At 36.7% G+C, this 18,922-nt stretch overlaps 2 protein-coding genes across 2 annotated transcripts; one reads left to right on the top strand and one right to left on the bottom strand.

Annotated features, from left to right (window-relative positions):
• Positions 1-183: 183 nt before the first annotated feature.
• On the bottom strand, positions 184-1,473 carry LOC18598098 (RING-H2 finger protein ATL8-like). The gene has a single exon (XM_007027468.3). It carries the CDS (start codon positions 1,107-1,109, stop codon positions 261-263), a length of 849 nt encoding a protein of 282 aa, XP_007027530.2. The 5' UTR covers positions 1,110-1,473; the 3' UTR covers positions 184-260.
• Positions 1,474-2,521: 1,048 nt separating this feature from the next.
• On the top strand, positions 2,522-4,572 carry NCS1 (permease, cytosine/purines, uracil, thiamine, allantoin family protein). Its single transcript, XM_007027467.3, has one exon. The coding sequence runs from the start codon at positions 2,603-2,605 to the stop codon at positions 4,328-4,330; it is 1,728 nt and encodes a 575-aa protein (XP_007027529.3). The 5' UTR covers positions 2,522-2,602; the 3' UTR covers positions 4,331-4,572.
• The last annotated feature ends 14,350 nt before the right edge of the window (positions 4,573-18,922 follow it).

Raw genomic sequence — 18,922 nt, 5'->3', positions numbered from 1 at the left:
GGGGAAAAGGCAAAAGTAGCTAAAAACTAGTGCAGAACTGCCTGCATTTTACTGTTTCACATATTTTTAGGCTTTTTCCACTAACAAAATTAAAGGGAGATGGAAAGAAAAAATTGCATTAAAACGAGCAAAACAATCGAGTTGTATTCGGACAAAACTATGGTATAAAAATTCGGAAGCTGGTTATTAGAAAAACATAAGCTATGATTATGAAGTATTTGGAAACATAAATAGAAAACAATTTTTTTCCAAAAAGCATTTTAATAGGGAAGAAGTCCACAAGTGGTGCTACTCCTTCCAATCCGCAATTGTGAGAAAGACCTCAACAATGAAGACATTCGATCCAGCTGTTTCATCGACCGTGCCTTATACGAATTACTCTTTGTCAAACTCCTCTTTGACGTCGAAGAAGTAGTAGAATCTTTCTCATTGTCGACTGTTAAGTTAATGAGTATATAGGACTGATCCATAGACAAGGATCGCTTCAACCCCGTGATCAAATGTTTCTGTTTAGTTTCCCTAGGGAACACCAGGGACACGCAATGCCTTAGCAAAGTATTTGATTGAACCCTGGAAGTAGAGGCGGCCCGGTCATGGGCTTGTCCATCATCATTTTGAGGCAAATCCTGAACCCTTTCCACTCCATCATCCTCTGGAGGCGAGGCTACACTAGAATCCGTGGTTACAGCAACAGGTGTCCGACAAATAGGACAGCTAGAATGCGCCAGGAACCAATTGTCAACGCAAGGAACATGAAAGAAATGCCTGCAATTAGGCAACAAACGTACACGTTCTCCTTCCTCTAGTTCTCCCAGGCAAACAACACATTCACTTTGATCTGTGCGGAACTCTTTAACTTTTTCCCTGGAAAAAGACAGGATTGGAATAGTTTCCAGGATTTTATGTTCAACCCCAGTTGCAAATCCTTCATCCTGAGTTGGGATCGAGGGATTTCTAGCTTCCTCATCTGCTCTTCTCACGCAGTATTTGACAAGTAACAAATGGTATGCAACTATTGCTAGCGTACTGGCAACTACGCCAGCCAAGGAAATCATCAATGGAGTTAGAAAGGATCCTGAAGGTTGAGTTACAGAGTTTCCAGGATCCATGACTCATCATCTACAGGATTTTCTTTTTCTTTCGAGGTTAAGGCCCTGAAGGCGAGGGCTAGCTTGTTTATGAATTCTGATGCTGTGGAAACTTAAAAGGCAGGTTTATGGGATTTTGCAGTTGTTCTGAAACTAGAATTTCAGATACCATCCGGTGGGTATTAAATAAGAAAAAGAAAAATGAGCTGAAGAAATAGATAGATTGTGGTGCTCAAAAACCTTTGGTCTTCACAAGGTGGTTCCAACAAAGCTGGGTTTCTGTTGCATTAAACTCGAGACAGCTTCAACTGGAGTTTACACGTGGCATTCTCGGCTTTGGAATCTGACAGACTTGCACGCGTGTGGTATATAATTGGACAAGTGTCAATTTCAGATGGCATTGTGGAGGATGTGTAGATTTTGAAGAGATGATCGGATCAAAATTCAGATCCTACTATAACCTACCCTAGTAAGGTAAAAAACACATATGGCCTTAAAATTATTTGCTATAGTGCCCTGGAATAAAGGATATTTAAAAAGTTGTCGGATAAAGTTATGTAAAGTATAGGGATTATCTAAAGTATAGCAAGAATTTGAAGCTGGTGCCTCTGAATCTGGCCTTTTCTGATAGCTGGATGCCGTGGCTGCTGATGTTATCAACACACGCCAGATATACAAAGATAGGTTACCTAAACACACATTTGTGTTCGTATTGCATGATTACGCGTAATCAAGGAAGAAGTTAAGAAATTTTTCCTTGATTTCTTAATTTCATGATTGAATTTTTCCCCAAGTATAATTAATAATAATTTATTAAGAAAAACAGAAAGTCAGCAAAACATTTTAGCAATGCTATGCCTATAGACAAAGCTGGTTTCAGCTCAACTCGGCTAGCCCAGCCTACATCTTCCTTATTAAATGGGCCTACACAAAGCTGCATTTGAGGCTGGCTAATGGCCTTGGCCCAAGTTTCTGCAGTCTTGAGTCTTGACCCAATCCATATAGAATGATACAAAAGCTGCATCAACATGAATATTCTTGTCTCCTATAATATTCATTTAGTTAATGTTGCTGGCCATGCCTGAGCCGGAGTCCCGACTTCAACACATGTGCGTGGCAAAAGGTCCTGCAGTTTCACTAAACTCCAATATGGTTTGTTGACTGGGCCATTTTTTTGTTTACATTAATCAGCGTAATCTGTCAAAATAAGTTATAGAGCAGACTGAAATTTCAACCATGTTATTTTCTCAGCAAAAGAGGGAAAATTATTGGCACGAGGGTTGCATTATTGAAGAAATAATTATACTAACAATAATTAAAGAGATTCTTTTATCTGTGGCTCATGATCCGAAACACAAAAGTCATACAAACTTACCTCATAGGACAAGGAATCTCATTTCTGGAAGCACAAATGAGACCGACAATTCCAACCACTCATCTTTATCTCTAAAAGAACAGATACCCCACAGATTCTAAGCCTCAAACTCATTTGAATCTGTTCCGAGTGTTGAGTCATGGTTTTCAAATGCATCAGCTTCCATCTCCATCCCCATCCCCATCCCCATCCCCACCTTTCTCTTTACTCTGCAATATCCCAAAATCCAAAATTCTCAAGTCTTGCCCTCACTCCTTTATTCTCGACTGGCACAACGACCAAAATAAAGGCCACCCGCAATCAAATTTATCATTCATTTCCCAAAAGATGCGCCATTTTAACTCCCATGGCATCGTCAGGTCAATCCAGTGTTGGAACAAAGTTTGATGAACTCGAACCTGATCCAACTCTCACCAATGATGACCTCAAGCCAACAACTCCTAGTCAAAGGAACTTCCACTGGTGGGAAATGGCCTGTCTTTGGATTGGTCTTGTTGTTGGTGTCCCATCATATTACCTGGCCGGTAGTCTTGTTGATATTGGGATGGCTTGGTGGCAGGGAATCGCCACTGTTGTTGCTGCCAACTTAATCCTGTTAGCGCCATTAGTTCTCACAGGTCATCCTGGCGCCAAATATGGTATCTCTTTCCCTGTCTTGGCAAGATCAGCTTTTGGTATTCGTGGTGCTCATGTTCCTACTTTGCTTAGGGCATTGGTTGGTTGTGGCTGGTACGGGATAGAGAGCTGGATTGGAGGTGAGGGGATTTTCCTTCTGCTGCCAAAATCCATTAAAGAATCTTCCCTTTCTCAATTATTACCTTGGCTTGGCACTTCTGCTCTTGAATTTGCTTGTTTTATTGTCTTTTGGGTGGCCCAGTTGTCCATCGTTTGGAAAGGAATGGATGGAATTAAAGAGCTAGAAAAGTACTCAGCCCCAATTCTGATCATACTCACCTCTATCCTTCTCATTTGGGCTTATGTCAAGGCTGATGGTTTAGGCCACATGCTATCCTTATCCTCTAGGCTATCTTCCTCAGAGTTTTGGTCTCTCTTTTTCCCTTCACTGACGGCAAATATAAGCTTCTGGGCTCCTGTTGCACTTAACATTCCTGATTTTACTCGATATGCCAAGAGCCAGAAAGATCAAATTATTGGTCAGGCAGGCCTTCCAATCTTCATGGGGGCATTTACATTTGTTGGCTTAGCTGTAACATCTTCTACTGAAGTAATTTTTGGCCATGTGATCTCTAGTCCAATTCAGCTTCTTGGACAAATTGGAGGATTCGCAACAAAGATCCTAGCCATTCTCGGAATAAGCCTAGCCACCCTCACAACCAACATTGCAGCCAATGTTGTTGCCCCAGCAAATGCACTGGTCAATCTCAGCCCTTCCAAGTTCACATTCAGAAGAGGAGCTTTGCTGACTGCATTGCTTGGCATTGCTTTTCAGCCTTGGAGACTACTAAAATCCAGTGAGAGCTTCGTATATACATGGCTAGTTGGCTATTCTGCATTGTTGGGCCCAATTGGTGGCATAGTTCTAGCAGATTATTATCTCATTCACAGAATGAATTTAAGCATCAAGGACCTGTATTCATTAAGTCCCTACGGTGCTTATTACTATACTGGAGGCTTCAATTTGGCAGCATTGGCAGCTTTGGCAATTGGGATTTTGCCAGTAATCCCAGGCTTCTTGCAAAAGGTGGGGATTCTACCAACGGTTTCAGATGCTTTTGTTGTCATTTACAACAATGCTTGGTTTTTCAGCTTCTTCTCTGCAGGTCTACTATATTGGATTTTGTCAAGTATGAGAGGGAAACATACTAAACCTTTACCCTATGATCCGCTTTTGCCACCTGCCGCGTAAATGTTCTCAAATACACGCACACATATTGTCTTTAGTTCCCGTCTTTATTCCATTGTATGTTTTCACTTTGCAAACAGTACTAAATCTGGACGTTGGTTGTGAATTGTGAAGAGTACTCAAGAGCTTAAAAAACTCTCTACAGGCTGGAAATAGGGCGTTATGCAGTTGTAAACAATACTCAAGCTGTCACTTTTGTATCTATTTCATTGAATAGAATTTGCGGGATTGTCATTCCTATGTCATTATTTGGTTGCATTTTCGTTCCTAATTAAAAGAAAAAAAGAAAGAAAAATTAAAGGAAAGAAAGCAGAACTACTGGAATGGGCTTGGGCTCATCTTCTAGTTAGCTTGTAAAATAAGTTGATCTTCTCGCCTAAAGAAACTTTTATAGGCCAATTGCATTTTGGATTTATCTTCTTAAGTTTGGATCAAGTTTTTCCAGCCCAAACCCAATGAAAAGTAATTCTCCTTGCTGTGTCCTCTGTGTGTTTTATCTTAGAAAACACACTACATTGTTAATTAGTCAATGATCCCATGGCCTTGAGAAAATTACTAGGAACAATAACGTTACCTTATACTCCCTTATGTTGTATTCTTCGGATTCCATTTTGTTCAAAAGTTTTAATGCCTTTCACTTTTAAATATTTTTTAATGTATAATTTCATCGATCACGTGTCAAATTTTTTTAGTAGGAGTGCAAAGCAAGTAGCAAAAAAAGGAAAAAGGGTTGAGAAAGTTATTTCTTCAATTTATGATGTTGTATTGAATTTCTTCTCAAGTTAGGAAACCAAACTAAAGCCAAAATTTATGACGAAAAAAAAATTGAAAAAGGAAGTGGACAAAACGCATATCACGAGATTAATTCAACCATTAATAATAAAAATAATATATATATATATATATATATATATATATTGATTAAGCATGAAGATATTATATAAAAAAAAAGGGTTGACTTTGTTGAGAAATATTTTTCTATTCCTTTTTAGTTTTCAACTGAATTAAAGAAGCTCCGTGGAAACTATTTAAGGCCCAGGGACATGTACGTAGCTAGCTAGACATGAATTAAAAATACGCATTTCCAGCAAGTGATCATCAATTTCTCGCCAAAAAAAGAAAAAGTCGTCATCCATACACACATATTTGTTTTAGACATAAAAGAGGTTTTTTTTTTTTTTTCAATTAAATAGATTTTCATTTAATTAATTATGTATTAAAAATTTGATAAAAAGTCAAGTTCATGCTAAAATTAAATCAACCGAAAGCAACTTTTTCAGCATCCCAGTAAAAGATTATTTGAACACCTTATAAAACAAAATAAAATAAAATAAAATCATTTAACACAAGAATCACCACTTAAAACTCACCCTAAACATAAAACTAGCAGCACCAATGTAAATATAGATATAAAAGAGTTGATTTGTAGGTGGAAGCACTAATCGATGTTGGGTTTTTTTATGTGAAATAATTGTTTTGAATTCAAGAGTATTTGTTTTTAGCAAACTGATTAATCTACTATATTTCTTCTCAAATAATAATAATAATACTCATAAAAATAAAACAAGGCATCATATTATATGATTATTACAGTTTTAACGACTAATTTATACAAAGTTTTTGTAAGTACCCAAGGTGGTACTGCACCATTTGTACATTGTTATAGATGAAAGAGTTATCAAAAGAATCCCAAAAACCGAATTGGGTTGCTTTACAATAAAATTAAATATAATTAATGTTGACAGCTTGGAAGAAGCATTCCTACCCATTATTTTGGGCTGAATCAAGGAAATTCACCTAACTCTACATGAAAAATGTGTATATAGAGTATATGATAGGGAAAGAATATACATGGATGTAGCCAGGTACCAACCACTTCCAATGCACGTTTGGGGCTATGCCAAGATGCACATAGTATCCATCATCAAAACTTTATGTAATACTTGACATCTAACAAACAATTTCTTGCTAGTTAGTTTTGTGTCAATCTCATTAATGAAATTAGACCACGAGAGAGAGAGAGAAGATAAGAGACAGAGTGGGGGAGAGAGAAGTATAACCTTGATTTTGAACTTTGAATGCTGTTTTTATGCGATGACAGTTGAGATTTAAGGATAGACCTCATACTATCTAAAATTTGGGATTGCTTTCCTCTATATCCAATGGCCCGTTACTTTCACTACAAAAAAACATGTTTTTTCTGACGGAAAAAATTCTGTTGAAAAATTTCGTTGGAAAATTTCAATGGATTTCCAACAAATATCATTCCAAATTTGTTATAGTTTTTCCGACGGATTTTCAACGAAAATTTTTCGTTAGAAAATTTGTTAGTGTAAAAAAAAAAAAAAATTCTCCCACCAAATTTTCCAACAGAAAATTTTTCGTTGGAAATCTGTTGGAAATTTAAAAAACTAAAAAAAATTTGAAAGCCCGATGAAGTTTCCAACAGAAATTTCCGTTGGTAATAGTATTTTTGAATTTGTTTTTTAAATATTTTAAACTTTTTATAAATATGACATCTTTGCTCAGCTTGGGAGCCAGTCCACGATAGAGTTGCCGCAGGTGGTGGTGGTTGGAAGCTAGAGTAGTGGCAAGTCCAACGTGATTGAGTCACCCGTTGGCCGCTACTTCTTGCCTCGCGGTTTCGATATCTGCACGCGCCGCCCTCTAGTTCTTTATCTCTTCCAGACCAAGCGTAAACCTGATGGCTCTGAGGAGTATGGCAAGTTTCTTCATTTACCTGGTGTAAAGGGGGTTCTTGTGATAGGGAGAGGAAGTGTTGCAAACAAGTAAAAGGATGTGCCAGAGGAGGCAGAGAGGAAGATTGAAGCAGTTCCTGAAGTACTAAGTGTTGTGACAGGTGGAAGACAATAAGAAAAGAATTAAAGAGACTTAGAGAGTATAAGATAATTAGAGAGAGAATTTAGAGAGAGAAGCTCTCAAGTTGAGAATGTGTTAGGTTTTGAGAGAAAAAAAAAGAGTCCTTTCAAATGAATTGTGAGGCTCTATATATAGTGTTAAAAGTAACGGTTACATAAGAATAGGCTTTAATGCGCCTAATGAATGACATTATTATGAAGAATATTAATGTAAGTAACCGTTACTGTAATTGAATGTAGTAAGACTTGTTCTCAAGTAAAGGTAATAGAAAAGAGGTGTACAAGAATAGGTACGATAGAAGAAGCTGTATGAGAATAGGTACAAGAGAATAAGCTGTACATGAATAAGTATACGAGAACAAGATAAGAGGGTGAAACACTTGTACTTCAGGAAAGGGTTAAGAGGAAGACCTCTTAACTACCTCCATATCTCAGCCACCAAGCCAAACTCTCTGAAACATCCCAAGATGAAAGTAACCCCTGAACCCTGTCACTTATTCTGAGTTACTTTCACTGTCGTCCAAGTGAAACAGTTATTCTATTCAAGGTGGTTGTTCTACTTGTATTAGTTATTCTATATGGAGTAATACTTTACTTTTTCTAATTGTTCTGCTTTAAGTAATACTTGAAGTAGCGCTTCACTTGTTCTGCGTGAAGTAGCGCTTCACTTGTTCTGCGTGAAGTAGCGTTTCACTTGTTCTCTATATAATATTATGTTGTAACATAATTCTTTAGAGTAACGGTATTAACCAAAATCTAGTATCTACATTTTGCCCCCTGCATAAGAATTCATTGTTAAAAAAAAATAATTCTTATGTATTAATTTAAAGTATAATTTTTTTTTTTTTTTGTACTATAACATATTGTATCGTATTACTTTGAACAGTAATGCCTTGGGCAGTACTACTTTAGACAGTAACACCTTAGCCAGTAATGCTTTAGGTAGTAACACGTTATTGCCTTGTGTAAAGTGTAATATCGATTTTTTTTTTTTTTTTGTAATGTTAAAATCTTTTGTAATATTTGATTGATTATGCAATAATATTTAATATCTTTCGTAATATTTGATTGCATTTTTTTTTATGTCAATATCTTTTGTAATATTTTATTGATTATGTAATAATATTGAATATCTTTTTCATTAAAACTTTGATTCTATGTGACTTATAAATATCAAATTATTATGAATAATTTTCTTCATTCATATTCAGAGTAAAGCAAAAAAAAATTCAGAGCAAAGTCAATTCTTTTGCAAATCTTTTCAAATAAGTAAGTTTTTCTTCTTCTTGTAATCTTCTATTTATTTATTTTTTTTTTTTAATTTTGTGTTCAATTAATTAAATTTAATCGAATTTCTCTTACTTGTTGCCCCCTGCATGAATTTTTATTTTTATTTATTTTTTTTTTATTTTTTTGTTTTTGAAAATGAGAAAAAGAAATTTTTCATGCATAAGATGAGATTATATATGTATATATATATATATATATATAGAGGGGGTTTACTTTGGAGGAGTTTGTAGTGGCAAAGCTGCAAGTTGCAGCAGTTTTTTTTTTTATAAAAAAAAATGACTTTATTTTGGAGCCGCGAGCTCTTTTAATTAGAGCTCGCGGTATGTGCCGCGAGCTGCTTCCATTAGAGCTCACGGTACATGCCGCGAGCTCTTTTAATTAGAGCTCGCGGCATGTGCCGTGAGCTGCTTCTATTAGAGCTCGCGGTACATGCCGCGAGCTACTCCAAATTTTTTTTTTTTTTTTTTTAATTTTATAATAATATTTTTTTTTTTTTTAGTTGACTTTTTTTTTTTCTCTTATTTATTAGCAGCACAAGCTGCGGTTTTTTTTTTTTTTTTTTTTTTTTTAATTAATTTTTTTTTAAAATTTTTTTTATATATTATTTTTTTAATTAATTTTTAATTTTTTTTATATATTATATTTTTTAATTTAATTTTTTAATTTAATTTTTTATTATTTTTTTTTATTTTATATATATATATATATATATATATATATATATTTTTTTTTGGTTTTGGTGCTAAAGCTTGTGGCTTGTGCGGCACTTTTGTTTTGAAGCTTTTTTTTTTTTTTTTTTTACCGCAAGTTATTTCTATTGGAGCTTGCGGCATATACTGCGAGCTATTTCTTTTAAAGCTCGCGGTTTATGCCGTAAGTTATTATTGTTGTTTTATTTTTTTATAATTTTTTTTAATTATTATTTTATTTTTATTTAAAGTTATAATTTATTGTTTTTTTTTTTTATTTTTTTATTTTGACATATAGTGTTTAATAGAAAAGAGAAATATTAGAATAAAGATATCAAGAAAAAGATTAAAGTGAACGGCATGTTAGGAGGGAGAAATACTAGGATAAAAAAAACAAACTAGTAAATGCATAAAATGTTGGCAAAAGCTGCATGTCTTCCTTTTGTCTTTTGTTTGACTATTTTACTTTGTGGTTGTGATTTTTTTTTTTTTTTATATACATAACAAATAAGTAAAAAAAAAAAAAATTATTATGTATGTATACTTATCTCTTTTTTTCATGATCATGTTTGTAGGCAGCTTTTTCCATCATCCTCTATGCCTAGGACGCGTGTCCCTCCGAAAATCAATTATGGTGAGCCTGGAAGAGTTGCAACAAGGAAGAAAACCACTGCACATAAAAGGAAGAATAGTGATTCCAAATTAGTTGCTCCCAAGAAAATTAGAGTAGGAAAGAGTGGTGAAGTTCCTCCTGTTCCTGAAAATTGGGAAGATGAAATTATTAGAGAAAGAGGAGAAGATCGTTTTTGGGAAGAAGTTCGTGCTAGACAGGTTGACGAACATCCCTCTGAGTCTGTTGGATATGATTGGAATCGTTTATGCTCAGAAACTCCTCCTCATAGAAGAAGTGGTATTCCAGGACCATCTATTCTGAAATTCAGGTTTGAACGCGGTGAGTTTCCCCTTTCTGCTACTAAGTTAGGCTCCAATTCTCAATTTGTTCATGGTTGGGATGAATGGGTAACTAAGGTATTGAAGAACCCTTCTTATGTTAAACTTCTCTCTTCTGCTGGGATACTTGATGCTATACGTATCACTTCTAAGCTCAATATTCGTAGAGAAAAAAGGATAGATGTGTGGCGTGCTATTCTTGCAAGGTGGAGCACGTTTTCTCATACTATGATTACTGCATGGGGGGAATTTACCTTCACTTTAGAAGATGTATGTGTTCTCTTGGAACTTCCTTGTATAGGAAAGGATGATTTTCACTCTATTAAGCTTTCTGAAGAAGAGGTATGTACTCGAGACTTTTTCTTTGATCTACTTAAGAGTCTGAGTAAAACTTCGAAGGTTGCACGATTTTCCAATTGGATAGGGGTTTTTTATAAAAAGTTCAATGCTAAAGGAATTGAGATTGATTCTCCTGAGTACCCAGACCATAAGTATGAGCTAGTAGCTTTAATAATTTTTTGGTTGGCACGGCACGTACTCCCAGGGTGTCCAGATGATGGTATCTCTTCAGCAGTTGTTCCTTTAGCAATAAAAATTGTTAAGGGAATACGCTTTCCTCTTGCTCCACTGTATTTAGGATCCCTATATAAGAGATTAGACTTATACCAACTCAAAATTATTGAGTCAGCCGGGCGTTACAAGGTTTTGACTTATGTGGATGTTTCCTTTATTCAGATGTGCTTGTGGGAAAGGTTTGGTACTTGCGCTCCCATGCCCAATGCATATCCTTTTGCATCTTTTTCTGTGAATAACCTTTTATCCAGAAACAACTATAGAGCTTGGGCATGGCATGATCGATTACAAAGGGGTAATGTTCTTGAAGTGATGGATGTTACAAAAGAATTCAATCCCAGACCTTATGTGCAGCCTATAAATGGATTTGGTGATCCTGCAATTTATTATGACCTTCATCCTCTACAGTCTGGAAGAATGAGCTCACGAGGTATTAACTTTTGTATATGGGTTCATAGTTCCCATTTGCCTTCTATGATTGAGAGTTCTAGTTCTGGTGGAGATAGAAACTTTCGTTCTGTTGAAGTGTATTCTCCTTATAGAGTGGCACGTCAATTTGGATTTGATCAACCAGCTCCACCTGACTCTTCTTCGCCTATCAGCTTTTCTTCTTGCGTTTCTTCATTTCTCATGACAAGACTTTCACTTCATTCAGATAAACTTAAGAGTTGTACTATCCCAGCTTTTGATAGAGTTGGTATCCATACTTCTGGGTGGTTTGCTTATTGGGGAGAATGTCTTGGAGAATGGAGATCTTTTACTGTGCCCTTAACTAATCCCACAGCTCGTCTCTACACTCCTCATGTAAGTAACAATGATGTATCCTTGCGCTTGATTCCTTTTAGAAAGAAGAAATGCATGACTGAAGAAGAAGATACTGCAGTTCCTGCTCCTATTCGTCAAACAAAAGATAAGCATGCCTATCGAAAAGTAAGTTCATTTATTTTTTTTTATATATATATATATATATATATATTTTATTTCCTCATTTTCATCAATTTTTTTTTTTTTTTAGGGAGAATCAAATACAAGAGTAGAACTCAATTCAGTTGAAGAGGAAGAAACTTTTGAAGTAGAGACTGAAGAAGAATCATGTGACTCTGAACGTAGTGATGAATCTGATGATGAATCCATTGATGTTGATAAAGCTGAAATTGAGGGTGGGCCAACCCCTTTTGATGATTTCATTGATTTTGACGTTTTATTTCCAAATCATGTTCATAGTTCTACCATGAACCAGGTATAAACATATTACTATGTTACTCTAATTGATGTTGTTCCATTCCCCTCTTTTTTTTTTTTTTATTTTTTAAATTAAGATCGTTCTTACTCCCCAGGCTATTCGAGATGAGGTTGTTTCTGACACTGAGACTATTCCTGCTGGTGAAGTTGTTCCTGAGGTTACTCCAAATATTGAGGTTATTGAAGATGTTAGAATTGATACTGATAATGTTAGAGCTATTCCAATGACTCCTCGTGCTTATTCCTCCCCAGTGCCAGAACATAGAGATACAAGTAGTGTTTCTGGCACTCAAATAGCACATACTGAACAAAGTAGTAAAAAAGTTGACTTCCATGGTTTTCAAGTTTCACTGGAATATGTGACATACTTAGAACAGGTTTTCAACATAGAGGGAGAGTTTTGGAGTACCTCATTTGTAAAGAACGTAGACGTCATTTGCTTAATGATGGACGTATTGGGTAGAGCTTTAGTCATTTCTCATGCTCCATTGATGAGTACTTCACCAGAGGAATTGCAACAGATGTTACAAGATTTCGATGATGCTTGTAACTTTGGATTCAAGCTTGAATGCCTCAATGATTGTAGATCAAAAGCCAAGATTTTTCTCAACAAGTCTTCCTTGGAAGATGAGTTAGAAGACATTGCAGCGAAGATAACTTCATTAAAAAAACGTGAAGCTGAAGTACGAGAACAATTAGATGTATTTGCCAATAATAACTCTTCTCTATGGAATATGTAATTGGCTAGTCTTTTACTTTTCTTTGACTCTTTTTGAAACTCATTTGAGTCAGTACTTTGCTATTGATATAGCACTTTTCTTTTTCTTTTACAATAATAATAATGATGCGCTTGTTGTGTACTTATTCACTTTTTGTATCATTATATGCGGCCAAAAGATAATTCTCAACTTTTCATCAAGGAGATTAACTCTAACTTGACGTGAAAGAGATTATTTCATCCCTTCAAATAAGCAAGCATAAGAGCTACGGCCAATTTGTGAGTAATAAGTTAAGGCCAAAGATGAGCGATAAAGCTTGCGGCCAATAACATATTATCATTACAGCCAAATTATGAGCGATAAAGCTAGCGGCTGAAATGTTAATGATTAATTATGGTCAAATATTGAGCGATACAGCTTGCGACCAATAATATTATTGCAGCCAAGATATAAGAAATGAAGCTAGCGGATAAATTATAAATAGTAAAACACAGCCAATATAAAAGCGGTGAAGTTGCGGCTGAAATGCCTTTCCTTGCAAAAAAGTAAATCATGTATTTCGCATACAACAAAGAGTGGAGTTAGAACCTCATACATGATACTTCTTTATATATTGAAAATTGATCGGTGCAGTGATGGCGTTGTTCTTTGGATTTATCAATTTGCAATATCCACTTTCATTCACCTCATGAACAATATATGGTCCTTCCCATTTTGGGCTAAATTTAGAAGATGGTGTTCCTCTTCTAATATGCTCAGCTGCGCGTAACACTAGATCTCCCTCTTCAAAATTCCTCCTCTTCACTAGCTTGTCATAAGCTCTACTCAACCTTCTTTGATAGACTGATAAATTCTTCTTTGCTCTATCTCTTCTTTCTTCCAATGCTTCCAATTCTAACATCCGTAAATTATCATTATCAAGTTCAGCGTCTAGAGCTAATCTTGCAGACGGAACTAGAATTTCAGCAGGTAGCATTGCCTCTGTTCCATATACTAGTGAAAAAGGAGTTGCCTTCGTAGGTTCACGCTTGGAAGTCCTATATGCCCATAATGCTACTGGAAGTGCATCATACCACATCTTTGGTTCTTCATGCACCATTCTACTAAGCACTTTAAGTAAAGTCTTGTTAGTAGCTTCAGCTTGACCATTTCCTTTCGGGTAGTAAGGAGTAGACTTCACATGATCCACATCGTAAAGAGCAAGTAATTCCCTTACATTGGCATTAATGAACGGAGTACCATTATCTGAAAGAATACGTCTAGGTATGCCGAACCTGCAAATGATGTTTTCCTTGATGAAATTTGCCACAGCCGGCCCAGTCGCATTCTTCAAAGAAATAGCTTCCACCCATTTAGTAAAGCACTCTGTTGCTACTAATATCCAAGTATATCCTTTAGAAGGAGGATTGATAGGTCCAATCAAATCAAACGCCCAAGTATGGAATGGCCATGGAGTAATGATGCTATGAAGTTGTACAACTGGAGCATGTATAGCATTCCCATAAATCTGACACGGATAACACTTCCTTGCGTAATTCACTGCATCTGCTTCCATAGTAGGCCAATAATACCCAAGATCCAAAAGCTTCTGATAAAGTTTTCTTCCACCTTCATGCTCCCCACTACTACCTGCATGCACTTCTACTAACAATGGATTGACATCAGCTGGGGAAACACATTTCAATGATGTTCCTGCAAATGAGAGCCTAAACAAGTCATTTCCTTTAAGAAAAAAACGTTGAGCTCTTCTCTTGAGTTGTCTTGCATCTTGAAAGTTAGCTGGTAAAATTCCATTTTGGAAAAAATCAATATAAGGCCTACGCCAATCACCGGCACTTCCCACAAAATTACACTCTTGTACATCTGGTGGTTCAGAACATCTAATGCAAGCCTTTTGAAGCTGTAAAGCATCTTTGGACATAGATGGCCAAAAATATCCTGCTCTTTGGATTAAGCGATGTAAAGGTGGTCCTTCCTCACCACACCATTGTTCGTGGGCTATTCTCAATCTTTCTTTTGCCTCTTCCTCAGAAACGCATCTTGCTAGAACTCCATTACTTTCTTTGTGGTAAAGTGTACCATGAATCAAAATGTAGTGCTTTAAGCGTGGAATAGCAGTAGAACTAGGGTTAAGCAGCTCTTTTATGATAGATTTTCGCCAATCCTCTTCGTCATAAATTGGAGGTAGTAATAGCTCACTGGATGGACATGAGATAGTCCTCTTGAGTACAACTATAGGAATACTTCGTTCTTTCTCCGGAATACAAACTTTAGAAGCCAAAGTAGCAAGAGCATCTGCATAGCGGTTCGTTGTTCTCGGAGTATGTTCACATCTCACCGTTTGAAATTTCTCTAACAAAGACTGAACAAGAGTCCTGTAAGAAGCAAGTATTGGTTCTTTCAAAGAAAACTCACCATTAGTCTGCTTTACAATAAGATTAGAATCCCCATGGATGCAAAGATTGCTTATCCCAATTGTTGCTGCCGCATACAACCCCAAAACTAGTGCTTCATACTCAGCTTGATTGTTTGTGCATGGGAAATCTAGCTTGAAAGCTAACGAGATAGGTTCTCTACTTGACTCAAAAGAGTTTAACTCTAAACATGAAATCAAGAAATTCTCATCTTCACTTGGTGCTTCCAAAACACGAAGACCTTTTCTCTTCAAAGAGATGTGACCTCTACTCAAATGAGAGGCAACTAATTCAGAACTTTGTACTGCAGAGTTATCTTCTTTATTCGGAGGAATAAGAACTATTCCGGCACCTCCTCCAAAACTATTTGAAGAACCATCAAAGTATAAACTCCACTCCCCTTCTTCAATATTTACTGCGCACACTTCTTCATGAAATTCAGCTGGAATGGCATCAGAAATAATCTCTTCAAACGGAGATGGAAAATATGCTAACAAATCTGAAAGTGCTTGAGACTTTATAGCTTTTGGCTGAACAACTGATACATCAAATTCTCCCAATAAAAGAAGCCACTTTGCTACTCTTCCAGATAGAACTGGCTTAGAAAGTAAAAACTTGATGGGATCTGACTTTGTCACGATTATGAGCTTGTGTGCCAAGAAATAGTGCCGAAGCTTTTGAGTTGTATAGACTAAAGCAAGACAGTGCTTTTCCATAGGTGGATAATTCAACTCACTTCCGTGTAAGCATCTACTAATGTAGTACACAGGTTTTTCTTCTCCATCCATTTCCTGAACAAGTAAAGCACCAATTGAGTATGGAGTAGAAGTCAAATACAACATCATTGGCTTTCCTTTGATAGGCATGATCATCGTTGCAGGAGAAGTAAGAATCTTTTTAATCTTCTCAAATGCTTGTTGTTGTGGTTCACCCCATATGAATGGAACACCTTTCTTAAGCAAGGCTTGAAAAGGCACAATGATTTCTCCTAAAGCTGGAATGAATCTCCTAATATAAGAGACTTTTCCCAACAAGCTTTTGAGTTGTTTTTGATTCATCGGAGATGGCATGGATTGAATAGCTTTTATTTTTGTAGGATCAACATCTATACCTTTTCTGTGAACCATAAAACCCAAAAATCTTCCAGCTGTTACTCCAAATGCACACTTTAAAGGATTCATGCGAAGATTATACTTTCTACACCGTTCAAATACTTTTTTCAGATCTTCAAAGTGATTAAAAGCCTTCTTGGATTTCACTACTATATCATCCACATAATCTTCCATAAAATCATGCATCATGTCATGGAAGATAGCTGTCATGGCACGTTGATAAGTTGCACCTGCATTCTTTAATCCAAATGGCATTACAGTGTAGTAAAAATTTCCAAATGGAGTTCTAAAAGCTGTTCTCTCTGCATCTTCTCGTGCCATCTTTATTTGATTGTATCCACTAAACCCATCCATGAAGGAAAACATCTCATGACCAGCTGTAGCATCCACTAAAGTATCAATATTAGGAAGAGGAAAATCATCTTTTGGGCATGCCTTGTTCAAATCTCTGAAATCTACACACACCCGAATTGTTCCATTCTTCTTTTTCACCGGAACTACATTTGCTAGCCATGTAGGATAATGTATGGGTTTGATGAATCCAACCTTGAGAAGCTTATTAATCTCCTCCTTTATCTGGCCCTCTATCTCATGATGAAATACACGAGCATGTTGTTTCACTGGCTTGCTTTGTGGAGAAATGTGTAACTCGTGAGTAATGAGATTCTCATCCAGTCCAGGCATCTGCTCATAAGTCCAAGCAAACACATCTTGGAATTTTCTTAACAACTCAATTAGCACAACCTTTTGTTCACCAGAAAGACTCTTGCTTATGAAAAGTGGCTTACTTGTCTCTCCTTCTTCTGCCATATTTATTTCTTCCAACTCATCCCCTTGAGGCTTGGGTTGATCTGAAAGTTGTTCTTCCGTGGATAATACTTCCTGTACTTTTTCCTTTTCTGCTTCTACTTGAAAACATGATGGTGATGTATCCGGTGGCTTCCAAAGTTTGGGATCAGGAAAAGATGTTTCCCCAGACCCCGCGTCCCATCATAAGCAATACACAATTTTTCCATCTTCACGTGCATAGGAAGTTACCCCATTAGACATCTTTTCTTCATTTACTTCTTTGTATGTGGAAGTGTTTTCCCTTCTTCTCTTCCCACCTCGTTCCTTTTTCTTGCCATTACTCTCTGTCTTATTCTCATACTTCTCCCATCGTGGAAATGGAACACCGATAGGTCTAACAATAGCTGTTTCTCCATCAGTAGCTAGATCTTCAAAGAAAGAAGCCTCTATATAACTCACCTCATGCCGTTCAAACGGGGCTTTAGTGGCTGGAATGAAAACCTCCTTCCCCTTCCAATATCCCTTAATACATTGATGACGTGAAGAAGGGATGATATTATGCATATGCAAAAATTTTCTTCCAATTAGAGCATGATAAGCCACATTTGCATCAATAACATGGAAACATGTCTGATCTTGAATCGGCCCCATCTTAAAATTCACTGTCACTTGCCCCAAAGTTATAATCTCCTTGTTATCAAAAGAAGTGATAGCCATAGGACGACGTAAACTCTTCAAATCCATGTTTACAGCTTTCAAAGTGGATAGAGGTATGAGATTCACAGAAGAACCATCATCAATGAATGTTCTCCTAATAGGATATCCATTGATAGTACTTTCCACATAAAGGGGTTTATTATGGTACGGATGAGGTGTACACATGTCTGCCTCTGTAAACACAATAGCGTTCTTATATGCACCAACCATCTTCCCCATAGGTCGTCCTATTAAGTTACATTCTCCATACTGTTCTCCAGCTATCTGAACTAGGGATATAGCTGCTTCTTTCCTTGCTTCTTCTGAAAACCCAAGTTGGTCAAAGAAATGCTGGAAGCTAGGTGTCTTCATGAGTGAATTAGCAATTGAAGAAGTAACCCTAGTAGCTTCATTTGCATCATTGAATTGGGTGTTTGAAGAGGAAGGGTCATCATGGTGAGCATGAATTATTGCACTTACTTGTCCGCGAGGATTTGGATGAATGGGAAGAGGGTTATTTTGGACTCTGTTATTTCCAATCAACACTTCTCCTGCTTGCACCCGTCGGTGGAACATTCTTCGAAGGTTTCTGCATTCAGCAAGTGGATGACCGACTGCCCGATGATAATCACAGTACCTTGGATTAGCCTTTTCCTCCGTTGTTGGTGGTCGTGGAGTGTAAGGTAAGTTTATTTGTCCATCCCTAACCCATTCTTGGAGAAGAGCTCTCACTCTATCTAAAGGTACTGAAAACGGTGGAGAAGAGTCATTCTCCTCATCTAGCCCTCTCCTAGGGACATCTCTTCGAGGACGTAAATTTGCTCGAATTGGACCCCTTCTTTCTCTACCTCCTCCTTGGATGGCATTCACCGTTGGGTTATTCCTTCTACCAAAACGAGTGAGTCCCTTTTGTCTAAAAACTGTATTATTGGTCCTTCGTGCAGCTTCCACTAGTGTAGCGAAGGTTGGAAGAGGTAGATTCTCCAAATGTAACCTGTATTCATCAAACATCCCCTGAATACACACTTTTACCAACTCTTTCTCATCATGAGATTCTTGTATGTCCAGCACTCTTTCTCTAAAACGTTGGATATACTCCATTAAATCCTCCCTAGACTTTTGAAACTCTCTTCCAAGATCAACGAGAGTAACCTTCTCTTGAGTAGAAAAGAACTTTTCCCCAAACATCCTACACATCTGATTCCAAGATTGAACAGAACCAGGAGTAAGGTTAACATACC

Source organism: Theobroma cacao, chromosome 5 (assembly GCF_053813885.1).
Source record: "Theobroma cacao isolate CCN51 chromosome 5, ASM5381388v1, whole genome shotgun sequence".
NCBI classification, from domain to species: Eukaryota; Viridiplantae; Streptophyta; class Magnoliopsida; order Malvales; family Malvaceae; genus Theobroma; species Theobroma cacao.
This window is presented reverse-complemented; position numbering and strand designations above follow the sequence as displayed.